This window comes from Candoia aspera, chromosome 3 (assembly GCF_035149785.1).
Source record: "Candoia aspera isolate rCanAsp1 chromosome 3, rCanAsp1.hap2, whole genome shotgun sequence".
Classification (NCBI taxonomy): Eukaryota; Metazoa; Chordata; class Lepidosauria; order Squamata; family Boidae; genus Candoia; species Candoia aspera.
The window spans coordinates 40,969,519-40,985,112 of record NC_086155.1 but is presented as its reverse complement, the minus strand read 5'-3'; the positions used below and the strand labels follow the sequence as shown (position 1 = coordinate 40,985,112).

General features: G+C 38.4%; 1 protein-coding gene across 1 annotated transcript; it reads left to right on the top strand.

Moving 5' to 3' along the window:
• The first annotated feature begins 14,463 nt into the window (after positions 1 to 14,463).
• On the top strand, positions 14,464 to 15,348 carry LOC134494572 (olfactory receptor class A-like protein 1). Its single transcript, XM_063299825.1, has one exon. The coding sequence runs from the start codon at positions 14,464 to 14,466 to the stop codon at positions 15,346 to 15,348; it is 885 nt and encodes a 294-aa protein (XP_063155895.1).
• The last annotated feature ends 246 nt before the right edge of the window (positions 15,349 to 15,594 follow it).

The following is a 15,594-nucleotide window of genomic DNA, read 5'->3' as shown; positions in this document are numbered from 1 at the left end:
ATCTGCCAGGTTTAAAAGAATTGATTAAATCCTAAATCACATTTTAAACCCTTCATTAGTATTCTCTGTTGGTGCTTGGTCCTGTAATTATTTTTCCATTCTCTTTTTATTTTAATAGTGCCTAAAACTTTGTTCTGGTAATAAAATGCCCAATTAATCAAGCACTGATCTGAGAGTTATTTTCAAATATGCATCTGTTGGTTAACATTACAGTATTCTCTCAGAGAACCACATTGCAACAAAACAAGGAACAGGTCTCTAGAATCACCTTTATTTCCAAGAATGCTCTTCAGTTCCACATTGGCCAGTAGACATTTGTGGGGGGAAATGGGCATCAATGGATGTTGGCTGCAGCCTAGTACTTTTCTTGTAAGGAAACCCATCTGCCCATAAAAATTACATCAGAAATGATAAAATGGGTGTTGAATGTGATGACTTGAGGGGCTAGAGCAGTGTTTTTCAAACTTGGCAGCTTTAAGATATGTTTAAAAAGATGTGTCAAGCTTGCCAGCTGGGGAATTCTGGGAGTTGAAGCCCACACATCTTAAAGTTGCCAAGTTTGAAAAACACTGGTTTAGAGAATGGAACAAGGAAAAAGCTCAGCAGTCTACCTTCTAGCATACTTATGTTTTCTAGCTACACCTCCAGTGACACCACCATCATGACAGCCACTTACTTTGAACACCTATGACCTGCTTTCAAAATGTCAAGTATATTCACTGGCCCCAAAAGGTTGGGGAGCCTCCAGTAATGCAAGTCAACTGCCTTACTTCACTGATAATGGACACTTACAGGAAAGAATGTTCACCACTTAACTTCAATGAATTTTAAACATCTCTAATCAATCAATCAATCTTTATTCAGTCATAGACCAGCAAATAAAACAAAATCACAATTAATTAGGATAAAAAGAGAAATACATAAAATTCTAAAATATCTAAGAAAAAATAGAGGAGATGCTATGACGTATTGTGCAAACTATAGAACAATACTTGGCTGTGGTCAACGAAATAAACATTTGTCAAGAAAACATTATGAACTTAGTTTGCTGCACACTGAAACCATCAGTGTCTGAGAAAAAAAGAGGAAGGGATACCCTAGGAGCCCTGACGTTAATTTTTAATGTTATTGTTATTGTTTTAGAGCTTATTCATCATCTGATATACTTCTGGGTAGAGTGCATTATTTATAAACACAATAAACCAAGAAGATACTTTTTTTTCTTGGTTTGTTTTTAGAGAGTGTCAAATTTCACATGCCTTTTATGTTGGCCATTTTCAATTTCATCTTATTTCTCTACATTCATTTCAGCTGTTGTACCTACCCTATACTGACAAAGAGGCAGCCTGTAGCGAAGAGGCATATCTCCTGTGGCTTATTTAGCTACTCAGTGAATCTTACATGCTGACAAAAGCTGGTATAGTATGTGCTCTGTCCGTCATAATGGCTTCGTTTAAATTGTTTTGCAAAATATCTTCCCTCAAGCAAATCCACTGCCAAAGTATTTCTGGAACAATTACACGTTCCATACAAGGTCTCTGTTGGCATTTGTGCAGAGAGCTGGAAGGCATTTGGCCTGAGAGATCAGAAAGAAGACACCAGGCATTTCTACAAAAATAAGTGTATTTAAGCAAAGCATAGAACATAAACAGTTTCCTTATCCAGAGCCCTGGATAGGCAAAGTCCTTAAATACAAAAAGGCATATTTACAAGCTCCTACACACGCACACACGTGCTGAGCAAAAGACCTGCTGGGCTGGGCTGAACAGAAACAGAAACTGAAAACTCTGGTGGCAAGTCCAGGCAAGTTCCCCAAGCATGCAGCAGCTTTCCTTCTTTGGTCATCCTTTTCCACACCCCAGCCTGAGGACAATTAAGTCTGGCCTTCTGACCAAACACTTAAGAAAACAATTTGTCACCATGGATACTGTTCCTCTGCAGCTTACATCCAGCAGAAAACAAAAAACAAAAGCAAAAACCAACAGTCTCCAATGTAATCCTTTGTTCATTTTCTCATCAGCCCCAGCAGTGAGCTGCGCAGCCACAGTTCAACCAAACAACTCCACTCTTTCCTCCTTGAACTTGCTATAATGTGGAAGGCATAAAAAAAAGTAAGATTGACTCCAAGAACTGGAGCCGGTGATGTTTATACTACTGCTAAAGTTACATGGCATGACACTATCAACCTATTGGCATAAGATTGCATACTTGAATGAACCCAGATTGACCTATTTACTCACACACTTGCCTTCTGTTTTGTTTGCTTTGTTTTTTTTTCAAGATCAGGGATGCTTCTGACATGACCAAGAACATGCTCCAAAGGTAGATATCGCCAGAATAAATAAATTGTGTTAGCAGGGCAAAAGCTAAATTTAGTATGGTTAACAATATTACTTTCCATGCATCTAATAATATTCCTCTTTTAGCATTTGACCGAGGGTTTCTGGGGCCACGGCCATGTTTTCAGGGGCTGCAGCAATTTCAGATTTCCCAGTATGTATTCCTGCCTTTTTTTTTTTTGCTAATTCTAGCTTTTAGTATAGAGGGAATTAAACTCTTTATATACTTTTCAGTGACTAAAGTGGGTTTCACAGGGGCCCAGAGTTGGGTTTTCACAAAACAGGTTTCAGTAGCTATAAAGAAAGCCTAATCTGGACCTGCTTTGCCTCTTTACCTATACAGTACCTGAAACTCTTTCAGATTTTAATCCTCAATTTTTCCTTTGTTTAAATTTACAGCTAGCAATGGCCAGACTTCCCTCTGCTTCCCATTAGTGTGAAATTTTGCTTATGTTATCTAAAGTTGGGAGGGAAGTGCTCTCCTCAAAATCTCTCAGATGCTATTTCTGAAAAGATTATTTCAAATTTGCCATAAAATTTTGTGCAAAGCAAAACTGGAGGGCAGCTGTTACCTGAGGTCTTCTTAATCCTATCCCTGACATAAAGTATTTTGTCACCCAGAAAAAAACCCAGTAACAGTGAGCAACAGATACGCTCATGAAAAAGCTTAACTCAAGAGCTGCATTAATGTATTTTTTCTGAATCCCAGTTAATTAGTTTTAAAGATATAGATCCTTTCTTCTTTCAAATTAGCTGCAAGGTGGTTTACGACAATTAGAACAGGACAAGAATAAAAACAATTAAAATACAGTGGAAGTCAGTAGCTAAACACCATCCTCATAATACGCCATCAATTGTATTCTTTTACAAGTTTGAACAAGTAGAACAATATTTACCTGGCAAGTAAAATTGTAAATAACTTATATTTATATTTACAATTTACAACAAACATATAATTTATATGTACAAATAAAAAGTAAAGAGGTCATCAAATATTTGAGGATGGTGTTTTACAGCTGAAGAACCACAATAGGAAAAAAAAGTCTGGGCTTGAAATCCATTCCTGCCTTCTAAAGAGGAATAGCTAGAACAGGGATGCAGATTAATGTGCAGAAAGTTCCCGCAGAATGAGGACACCCTTCAGATAGTCTTGTTTTGGCTTCCATTTAAACATATCTGTAACTCTACTATGAACTGTAATCACTTTGATACTAGTCAAAAAATGTTTTTCTTGAAATTGCTCAGATTCTTTGTCCTGGCACTTCCCAATACTCCTCAAAACTTTGCTTTGAGAAAATACCAAGTATCACTACTATTTATCTTCCCTCATCTATGTCCTTCTTTCTCTTTTCCCTGTGTTACTTCTTAAGCAATACCACATCAGCTGCATTCTTGAAATACACAAAAATCTTCCACAGTAGTAAACATGAGGTCATTGTTGAAGTCTTGAAGTTCAATACAAGTAATGTGAATCATCCCTCACTCTAGTTTTTGAATTTTCTAACCTTAAACATGTTTAAAAGAAGAAAAAGAAAGTGGGGGAATACAGACAAATGCACTGCACTGATGCTTAATTTAATTTATTAATTCTTACTGTTTAATACTTTAATTCTTTGTATTTTTATTTTATTGGATGCTTTAACTTTTGGTTTTATATTTTAAAAAATATTTGTAAGTTGCTTTGAATAATGCGTTTTTGGAGAAGAAAAGTGAATAAACATTCATACTGCATATACCAAAATTATACTTGTATTCCTTCATAAAATGTAGATACTATAATCCCATATTTCTGGGTTCCCAATCCAGTCAAACTTCCCACGTAAGTGCAAATTTGTTTAGAGATATAAACAGATATGCACATAAATACATTATTTCTTTCTCTATCTTTCTTACTTTGAACATTTTGGAAAAAAAAATAGAGTGATGATCCATATGTAATAAATGGAATTTCTATGAAATTTCCTTCTACTCTAGCAATTTTCATATTTGCAGTTAATGAATGGAATAAAAAAGGATTGGAGGCTGTATTTGTTGCCAGTGTTGATAAGGATCACATATTTATTTGAAGGCTGGATAGTGCCTATGCAGATGTAAACAGTACACAAAAATAGAATCATAGAATTATTTTTTTATATTATATCTGGTTTGACCAGATAGGTTAGAGATTATCTCATTTAACCCTGTAGCTCAATACAAATTGGGGAAGTTGAAGTCTTCAGAGATATTCAGATAACCTGCAAAAGAAAAGTTAAGGATACTTATATAACAATTGTTGCCTCATCTCAAAAGAGAGAGTCAAGCTCCTAAACTGGCTGTCACACAAATAGTTCAGAGTGTTAGAGAAAGGTAAAAATCTGTTCTTGCCTAAAGCTTCTCAACTTTGCCTTTAAAAAAGGAAAGAAATAAACATGACTGCAGGGCATGCAATATTCCCATTGTGTGACTCTTTAAAGTCTCAGAGCTGGACAAATCAAATTTTATTATTTTACAGGCACATAATTAACCCCATGAGTATGCATCCAGCTACACCTAAATAATTATGGTACTTAATTTTCCAATAGCTGATGGAAATCTCTTTTAGCTCCTAATTGGCTGCCACCTTGTATTAGACCAGACTTTTAGCACTTAAAGTGATCAACTTGGGAAACAGGCTACTTCACTAAGAGGGATAAGGCAACAGCTGAAAGAATGAGCTATGTATTGGTCTTTAGCATGAAGTGCACAGCTTAGTGGGAAATGTTTTATTTAAGTGATGCAAGACGTGTCATCAAGCTACTTAAAATGGGGCCTGCTGATGGATGAATAATGCATTCCACATTGATATAATTATAGCAGAGAATATTAGAAGCCATTTTCTGTTGATGACAATTATTTAGATTCAGTAAAGATGACAACCTGATGTTCTGAACTACAACTCCTAGCATTCCTCATCTTTGAGTATGCTTGGGAAGAAAAATGCAACCTATTGTCCATCCCTCAAATTTTCAAAAAATGTTAGTTTTCTGCTTATGAACACTATCCTGCATTTCTGGATTCTTTTTGATGTTCAGTTCTATTTATTTAAGGCTAATTTTTTTTCACAGCTACATTCATTTACTAAAGACATAACTACACAGTTCATTTAGGAAAAAGATTTCAGAAATGTATATTTTAAAAAACACCAAATACAAGAAAGAAAGAAAAGAAAAGGCAAAGAGACATACTTAGATACCAATTAAGGCAAAATAAATGTACCATGAAGTACCTTACTTGGAAGTGTGAATTTATTAAGAACCAATTACAAGATGCCTTTGCAATTGTTAATTATTTTCAGCTTACAGAAATTAATAGGTGTTGAATAAAAGGAACCTAGATATCTGTAGCAAAAGTTAACCATCCAAAATTACTTTTAGCATTTCATCATCATAAAAAAGAGCTATTTGTATTAAAGAAGCTGCAAAATAAAAACAGCTGCTTGTAACAGCTGCTTGTGAACATGTTAATATTACTCCATTGGTGGTCACATACAGAATATTATAAGAATATTCTGGGTCATCATGTCTAAAGAAAATGCACCTCCATGCATTTACTTGTCTAGACCCATGGAATTAAATTTGTTATATCTTACTGATAGATATTTGGTGTTATATGACAAGTAAAATAGAAATCAGTTCCTGATGTTTTTTGTTTTTAGGTGTTGTGGAATAAATATACCTGTGTTTCTTCATTTTTCTTCTTTTCCATGGAACTATCATAAAACTATGAAATTTCTATCTCTTTAAAAGGAGGAAGCATTCTTCAATGCAGCCGACAGTCAGTTTAAAGGACCCTGAAATAATTATCTCAAATATTGAGTTGAGAGTGATGTGCCAAGTTTAGAAAGATCAGGTAGGTTACAATATTGTAATCTGCATTGTGCCATTACATTTACCAGTTTATCAGGAAATGGCATAGCTTATTTTTAGTATTAGTTGCATTCTGATCCGATTGGTCTCCCAATGTACAGTATTGTATAGCTGAATGGGTATCTATGTCTTTTGATCTCACTGATACAGCATCCTGAGTTTCTTCCAACATCCCTATTATTAGCCCCTCTGCAGTATAAAGAAAAACCTGTGTCTTATAACAACAGGGTAGAGAAGGTAATAAGGGATGAGTATTGGAGTAGAGAGAGAGAGGAGAGAAACAATTTATGAATGACTCAGATGAAATCTTACACATTTAGGTGAGACATGCAGAAATAGTTCCATATGTGCTGTGTCTTATGCCAAAATCTTGATTACTGACTATGAAATGTGGTTGTTAAAAAGCGGCCCCTGATGCCACGCCTTAGTTAAATGGAATTTGGACTCATCATGAGACAATTAAAAAAAAAGACTGCTTTGGCACAGGCAAAGGTTAAGAGCTTAACCATCAGTGGATTATAATGTAGTATTAGATCATTTTAGAGAGAGTGTTTGCACATCCCATTGTGAATTTCTTCCTTCCGGTGTACTTGCTATAAAACCCACGGCTTTCCACTCTCCTATGCATTTCCTCCCAGCTACTTCACTTCTAGTTTAAAGCACAGGTTCAGCATGGGAAATGTAGCTGTTTCCATTGCCACCATAGGAGCTTAAAATTACAGGACAATGGTTTATCCACAGCAGTTACAACCTGCCACAGGTACTGTAAATTTTATCTTTGATAGAAGTTAATGTTATGGGACTATTGAAAAACATTACAGAATTTCAAAGCTAATTGAGATTTTGTGACTGCAATCCTATACCTAGTACCTGAAAAGAAGCTCCATTGAACCTGATGGGGTTTACTTCTGTGTAAATACATCAATGGCTTACACTGGAAAAGCCAAATTTTCATTCCTTTGGACTGAAAAAGTAATTATTATTTTGAAGCTTTGCATAAAATCCATGTTATTTTTCAATTCCTGTTGCTGGGGAGTCAATACTTATCAGAAGCAGCTTGATCCAGAAACAAATTAAGGTAGATTTAAATCTTTATTTAAGCTGTTTTGCTCCTATTTATTTCAGATGGCTAAAAGCCAAGCACTTACTGATCTGTACATTATGGATTGATTATGGGCTATTCCATTATCTATCCTGAGATAACTTTTATTGTAATATAAAATGATTGTAGATTCAGTTGAATGCAGAGATGCACAGACTACAGGTGGCCTTCATAAGCTTTGTGTACTATTTAGTGCAAGAGGAAGAGAAAGTTATAAAATGCAACACTGGAGAGTAATCACATCGTTTTTATAATTACATGGAAGTGTTAAAGAAATAAAACCAAGTTCAGTTATTTTGCTGGATTTAATCAGTACTTTTTGCTCTGACATGAGACTTGAAGACGTGTGGCCCCTCTGAGTCACCTCCCCCCACCCCAAATTATATACCCCTGGTTGACATTCAGACAGATATGTTAATTGTCTGTTATCGCCAGTAGAAATCAGAATCTGTAGATATTAGATCCATTTCTGCATGGATACAATAAACATATGGTAATTGCAAAAGATGTACAGTTCAAGCACTGTGTTCTTCAAGCCTCAGAGCCCTCTGTAGCCCAGCTCCTTTTCATGCCCAAGATGCTGAGATGAGAGCAAGGAAGATTCTTTTCCAGGCACAGCTAATGGTGACTTGCTAAGTCATGCAGAAACCTCTCTCACAGAATTAATCCAGCTGCTGAGTGCTTTTCACCATAGAACATTTTATTTTTATGCTTTGCTCCTGATTTAGGAGACTGAGGTTCTAGTCCTACTTCTGTAATTGGGCAACTTGGTCCAGTCAATATTTCTTAGTCCAACCAATCTTCCAGGATGGTTGTTAGGGGAAAAAAATGGAAGATGAGATGAAGCACATCTAATACATAGCAATAGTACCTGTAATGTGATCATTACAAAGAATTGGCATAGATAGGCTGTGATCATTACAAAGAATTGGCATAGGTAGGTAGGTAGGTAGGTAGGTAGGTAGATAGATAGATAGATAGATAGATAGATAGATAGATATTATGACTCTCTTTTGTGCAAGATTAAAATGGCAGTATCTTCTATTATCATTGCTTGACAGAGTAAAAGCAGTTAAAATTATTTTCTACCAAAAATTCTGATTTTCTTTCAAACACTTCCAATTCCATTGCCTATTATTTTGGCTCCATGTATGACAAAGAATTATTCCTTCATTTATACATAATTAGAACTTGCCTGATTCTAAGTTTTAATAAGAATAAACAAAGCATGAGGAAGTCTAGGCATTCTAAATTTGAAATATTGCAGCATCTTTGTTGATCATCAGTTGAACCTGAGGAAGCAGACAAGGTTCCTGTGGCTGTTAGTTTGGCCACTTCTGTGTTAGATCTGTGCCCCTCCTGGCTGGTCAAGGCTGCCCAGGAGAGGACACATGATTGGGTCTGGGCAGTGGTTAATTCATCTTTGAGGGAGGGGGTGGTCACACCAGCTCTTAAGGAGGCAGTGGTGCACCCCCTCCTGAAGGGGCCATTGCTTGACCCAACTAATCTGGATAGTTTCCATCCAGTCTCCAGCCTCCCCTTTTTAGGGAAGGTTGTTGAGAAAGTGGTCACACAGCAGATTCAAAGGACTCTGGATGAAGTGGATTATCTAGATAGCTTTCAGTCAGGATTCAGGCTGGGATATGGGACTGAGACAGCATTGATCATGCTCTTGGATGACCTCTGGCGGGAGCGGGATTGGGGCAGTGCGACCATCCTTGCTCTTCTTGACCTTTCAGCAGCCTTCAATACCATCGATCATGGTATCCTTCTGGACTGGCTTCAGGAGTTGGGGTAGGCAGCATTGTGTTGCACTGGTTCTCCTCCTTCCTCCGGGGTCAGTTCCAGTTGGTGTTGGTAGGAGATGAGAGGTCCAGTCCACGGCCCCTACTGGGGTGCCACAGGGCTCAGTTCTCTCACCCCTCTTATTTAACATCTACATGAGGCCACTAGGTGAGGTGATCTGATGGTTTGGGGTGAGGTACCATCAGTATGCTGATGATACCCAGCTTTATATCTCTTCCTTGGGCTGTCTGAGTGATGCCATGGATGTCCAATCTCAGTGTTTGGAGGCTGTAGGGGCTTGGATGGTGCGCAGTGGGCTTCGGCTCAATCCAAGCAAGACTGAGTGGCTTTGGGTGTTTGGGCCTCCCAGAACCAAGGTTTTACCATCTTTGGTCCTGGGTGGGGTGGCACTGCCCCAGATGGACCTGGTGCACAATTTGGAGGTCCTCTTGGACTCACGGCTCCTGCTGGAAGAGCAGCCATCACTAAGAGAGCTTTTGCACACCTTGGGGTTGTGCACCAGTTGCGCCCATTCCTGGACCTGTCACTCATACCCTCGTGACCTCCCGTTTGGACTATTGCAATGCGCTCTACATGGGGCTGCCCTTGAAGAGCTTTTGGAAGCTTCAGCTGGTACAGAATGCAGCTACCCAGGTTGTAAATAGTGTCGGCTACTCAGCACACATAATACCACTGCTTCGGGAGCTACATTGATTGCCGGTGTGTTTCCGGGTGCAATTCAAGGTGCTGGTTGTCACCTTTAAAGCCCTTCATGACCTGGGACCAGGTTACCTGAGAGACCGTCTTTTCCTAATTGCTTCTACCTGTCTAATCCGGTCTGGCAGGATGGGCATGCATCGGGTCCCGTCAGCCAAAGAATGTTGGCTGGTGGGGACCAGAAGATGTGATGTTTCTGCTGTGGCACCTGCCCTCTGGAACATCCTCCCTCCTGAGATTAGGATGGCCCCAACCCTTCTGGCTTTTCGGAAGGCCTTGGAGACCTGGCTTTGTGCCTGGGCCTGGGGCCCCAAGTGTGCAAAAGGTTTTAAACCAGAATGCTGCAGAACACAAATACACTTTTGTATCTCTGAGTCTGGCAGGATCCTTTCTTTTTCTTTCTTTCATTTTTTCCCCCATCTCATTATTCTTTACTTCCTTTTTTAATCATCAGGCAAGCCATCTCCATCCACTTTGATCCAAACTGGATTTCAGACATAGTGATTAAAGTTTTCAGTTCTTATAAGATCTAATTACCCACCTACTTTCACACATTTTTAGCATCTGCTGCAGCCCTATCGCCAAACTGCCTTTGAAAAACTGCCAAGCAGATGTCAAGATGAGAATGGTTATCAGCCAGCATGAAATGAAAGCAATCTCCTGTGCACACATTCATGTCAGAATTTGGCAGTGTAACTGCAGGAACATATCTAGGGACATGAGTGGAAAGCTTATGTCATTGATGCAAGAGAAAGGACTACAAAATGATTCCATCACACTAAGTCAGTCTGTAACATCCTACAGAGACAGAAGCACATTAATCTAAATCTAAATGTTAGATTAGGCCCATAACAGACTCCAGTGAGTGGCAAAAATCTGACAGAAAGTGGAAATAAATCAAGTAGCCTAAAAAGATTTTTTTTTTTTTAAAGGTCATCAGTCAGATCAAGTGACTTAGGAATATGATTCTGTTTCATTTCAGATTAATTTGCCAGTTTTATGTTATTTATGGCATTTTACATTCCCCTTCAAAGGTACTCAGTCTGACCTGCATGCTCCATGTTATCCTCTCAACAGTTTTGTGAAGTAAGCTAGACTGAAAGATGGTGACTGCTTATCATCCAGTGAGCTTCATGGCTGTGTGAAGATTTGAACTCTGCTGAGTTTGGTCCTGGTCCAACAGTCAGTCAAACTAATTGGCTTTCCATAGCTGGGTTTGCACTTTGCATAGGTTTTGTTTAGTTCTGGCTAAATATATTGTACAAATCCAGCCATCTGGGGTTGTAAAACATGGTTTATGACTTAGCATGTTGTGTATACTAAGCCATTTATGATTGATCAATAATTTATAGTTAAATTATACTTTAACTATTGACTAAATGGCCATTCATTTAGCATGGTGAATACTACCTTTTGTGCCTTGCCATTCTCAAGACTTCCTAAAGCTCATCCTCCATCCCAAAAGTAACACTGCTACCTAAGATGAGATTATAATTGTCAACTATTCATTCATTTAACTAAAAAATGTTTCCCACAACCTTCAGATAGACTCTTACAGTGTTGTTGTTGTTTTAAATAAGGTGAATATGAAAGAAAATATTTGACTTGATATCTTTTTCCACCTTAATGGACTCAGTAAAGCATTGGTGTAATTCTATATTCCAAAACAACTGTACCTTTCCTTTTTTTTTTCAGCAAATAGACTGACATGCGTTATAATAATCTTAGTACTTTATAGTGATTACCAAGTTTAATAGCAAGAAAACAATAAGAGTGCAATATGCTTTAGTGATTTAAAGTGCATTTTTCCATCTCAGTGGAATGAATGAATGAATGAATGAATGAATGAATGAATGAATGAATGAATGGATACATTCTGTTCAATCATGTCCAATCCTTGGAGACTGCCTGGACAAGTCCCTGCAGTTTTCTTGGCAAGGTTTTTCAGAAGTGGTTTGCCATTGCTTTCTTCCTAGGGCTGAGAGAGAGTGACTGGCCCAAGGTCACCTAGCTGGCTTTGTGCCTAAGGCAGGACTAGAACTCACAGTCTCCCAATTTCTAGGCTGGTGCCTTAACCACTACACCAAACTGGCATGCATGCATGCATACATACATATATATATATTCCCTTCTCACCCCTATGGGTGGTACGTGTCTTCCTCAATGTCGGGTCCTCTACCAGAGGCCTGGGAGTTTGAGGGTCCAGTGCAGTATCTTAGTTGTTCCTAGCCCTGCACTCTTCTGGACAGAGAGCTCTGATGTTGTTCCCGGGATCTGTTGGAGCCACTCTCCCAGCTTGGGAGTCACAGCCCCAAGTGCCCCTACCACCACTGGGACCACTTTGGCCTTCACCTTCCACATCCTCTCTAGTTCCTCCTTCAGACCCTGGTACTTCTCCAGCTTCTCATACTCCTTCTGGAGTATGCAAGGTCTTGTCTTGCCATGGTATTTAGTATGAAACTCAAATCTGAATACTGACACTGCAAAATAGTTAATATACTATACACACATATACCCACACACCACAAACAGTAATAAGTAAAAAAAAAGTGGGGCTACAGAAAACTTCTCTGTAAGTTAGAATAGGAAGGGAGGCATGGAAAACCCTATAGCTGAAGCTGTGGATAAGCATCTCCTTTGTAATAGACCTGCTCCTGGACTACACCATTACTCTTACTATAGATGGGGCAGTGAACATGAAAATGCTGACTTAGTTTTTTAAAAAGGCCAACATGTACATACTGCACAGAAATTAGTAGATCAAAGAGAGGAGTATTATTCTAATCTACTAGACCTATTGGTTTTAACTGTTTACTCATTTTATTTCCTTATACATTCAGACGTTTATCCATCTCCTATGGTAATACAGTCTGGTTACCAATACTATATGGCTTAGCTCTTTCACTTCTTTAACAATTAACAATAACTGTAGAAAAAGAATCATCTCATAGTTTAAAAGTTTGAGAAATATTTTAAAATATTTTAAAATATTTGTCTCTATATGGTCCTCTCAGGCCTTCAGAGAAACAATGGACTTCCTGTATTACAGAATATTGCCATTCAGGTGAAGATACATGGTTACATATGGATCTTTACACATTCACTTGAACTATTTCAATAAGTAGTTTGGTCTGTTTCCATGAATAACCACCCAGAGTCCCCTTTTGGGAGAGATAGGCGGTGATAGAAATTTGAAGAATAAATAAATAAATAAATAAATGGTGCTATTGGCACAACCAAAACATTCTTGTCTTGGTGTATGGCTATAACTGTTTCGGTGGGGAGGCTACGGAAGAACTATTGCCTTTAGTATGCCTGACATTTTGCAGGGGAAAGGATACAGGTCTAGGTGGACATTCTGCATGATCCAACAGGGGTCACTTCATGTCTTCATGTATGGTGTGCCAGATGAAAATCTAAGTGATACAAGAAATAAGATTAACAATCCTAGGCATGAGGTCTGAGTTCTAATCTAGTTTCTATCTAGCATTATTACTCGCCCAGAGTCCCCCTCTTTTGGGGAAGATGGGTGGTAATAGAAATTTGAATAATAAATAATGGGGCCAGGTTACCGGAGGGACCACCTCTTCCCCATTACATCAACCCGTCCCACCCGATCGTGCAGAGAGGGCATGCTGCGGACCCCGTCCATAAGAGACTTTCATCTGGCGGGGTCCAGGAAGTGGGCTTCCTCTGCAGTAGCTCCCGCCCTGTGGAACATGCTGCCCCTGGAGGTGAGATTGACCCCATCACTCCTGGCCTTTCGGAGGGGTCTGCCGCCTCGCTTGGGGTGGAGAGGGGAATAGATCTACACTGCTATAGACCACTCCTCCCACACTTGGACTGTTTTAGATTCTTTTGCCACTTGGACTTCTTACCTTTACTCTTATTTATATTATTTATTATTGTAATTTTATACTGCATATTTTATGATTGTTGTTTTAACTGATTGTTGTAAACTGCCCAGAGTCCCCCGATGGGAAGAGATGGGCAGGGGATAAATTGGATAAATAAATAAATAAATAAATTTGGGTTTGTGCAAAATATGCCAAATTTCTCTTTTGCACAATATTTACAAACTTGCTTCTGAGCCAAGTTTCTTCTTAGCAGATAGAGAATGTCATTTTCTTTTCTTTTCTAATTTGAAAATGCCAAAAGTTATACATGGTGGTAGCAATATTACATACTAAAATAAAACTTGAGAAATTAAAAATTTTCATCACTGCCTCTAACAGCAAATGGCAGTATGTTTACTGGCTACTAGACCCGTAGTCTATCTCCCAGGTATAGAATCTAGCAGCTGACTCTACAAAATAGACCACTAAACAATGATTAAACAGTGTAGAAATAGGAGAACAGCTAATGTTTACTATTTGTAGGATAACCTTTATCAGTCTTGGTGGTGAGCCTCTTTAGCAATTCTCAGCTTGCTAATGTGCAGCTTTACACAAGATGAGGGTAACTTGAGTGTACTACTAAAGAAATGTAGAGATTTCTTTTAAAAATAACACAACTATTTTAATTCATGTCTTTTAATATATCTCCTATTTTTCAACATTTTTGTCTTGTAGACACAAGATCCAACAGTCTTCCTCCAAAGAAAGCATCTGCTATGCAAATCTGGTTCATCTTAAATATGTTTGGCTTCATTTCCCTTGACATTATAGGAATCCCAGGAAATCTAGTTATCATTTATGCCTTCATCAAAGCCATCTGTCAGCAAAACATCACACCCAATGAAATCATTCTTTGCAAACTTGCACTTGTTAACCTTCTGGTGATGCTGACAAGGGGGGTCCCACTCATTCTCCAAACAGTTGGAGTCCATACCACATATAATGATTTGAGCTGTGGCATCCTGCTCTATATCTATTGTGTGAGCAGAGCCATGAGTATCTTCCTAACTTCCATGTTGGGTTGTTTCCAGTGTCTCTTAATTGCCCCATGTCCACCTCGGTGTTTACGGCTAAGGCACAGCATCCTTGTAAGACTCCCTTCCATCATGATTTCCCTGTGGTGTTTCAACCTACTGGTCTGTTGCACCCGTTTGCTTTATTCTGTGCCTCACACTGGTACTAACTGCACCAAAGAAGACATCACTGTGATATATGACTTTTGCTGTGTGGTATTTCCTAGCAGTCTTTTGTACTTTGGAAATGGAGTGGTGTTTGTTGTCCGAGACATGTTCTTCCTGGGGCTGATGACCTTCTCTAGTGGCTACCTTCTCTTTATTCTTTATCAACATGGAAAGCTGATGAAAAATTTGCCCATGATACAATTGAAACACGTAGAAATTCGAGCAGCAAAAGCTGTAATGAGTTTGCTAATTATGTACCTCCTCAGTTTTGGACTAGACAGCATCTTCTGGATGGTCAATCTTTGCAAATCCCCAGTCTCACTGAGGTTTGCTGATGCACGCATGTTTTTTGATTCCTGCTATTCTTCTGTTAGCCCACTGGTGATTATTTTAACAAACAGAAAAATTAAATCAAGCATAAAGTGTGACATTTGGAAGAGCTAGGAATCAATGAACCTAATTCTATTTACTATTTTGTAGCATCACTTTGCAATCTTTACTATTCCTCCTTTCACTAGAAGTCCTGAAAAGTGGCTTGGTGCATATGAATTTTATACAGTTTTGAGCTTGGTAATGGTAAATATCAATATTGGTAAAATACAGAAACAAAGCAAACCTGGGGACTCTATTTGGATAACATAACAAGCATTTATTATGGTTTAACACTGGTATGTCCAATCATACCAACTA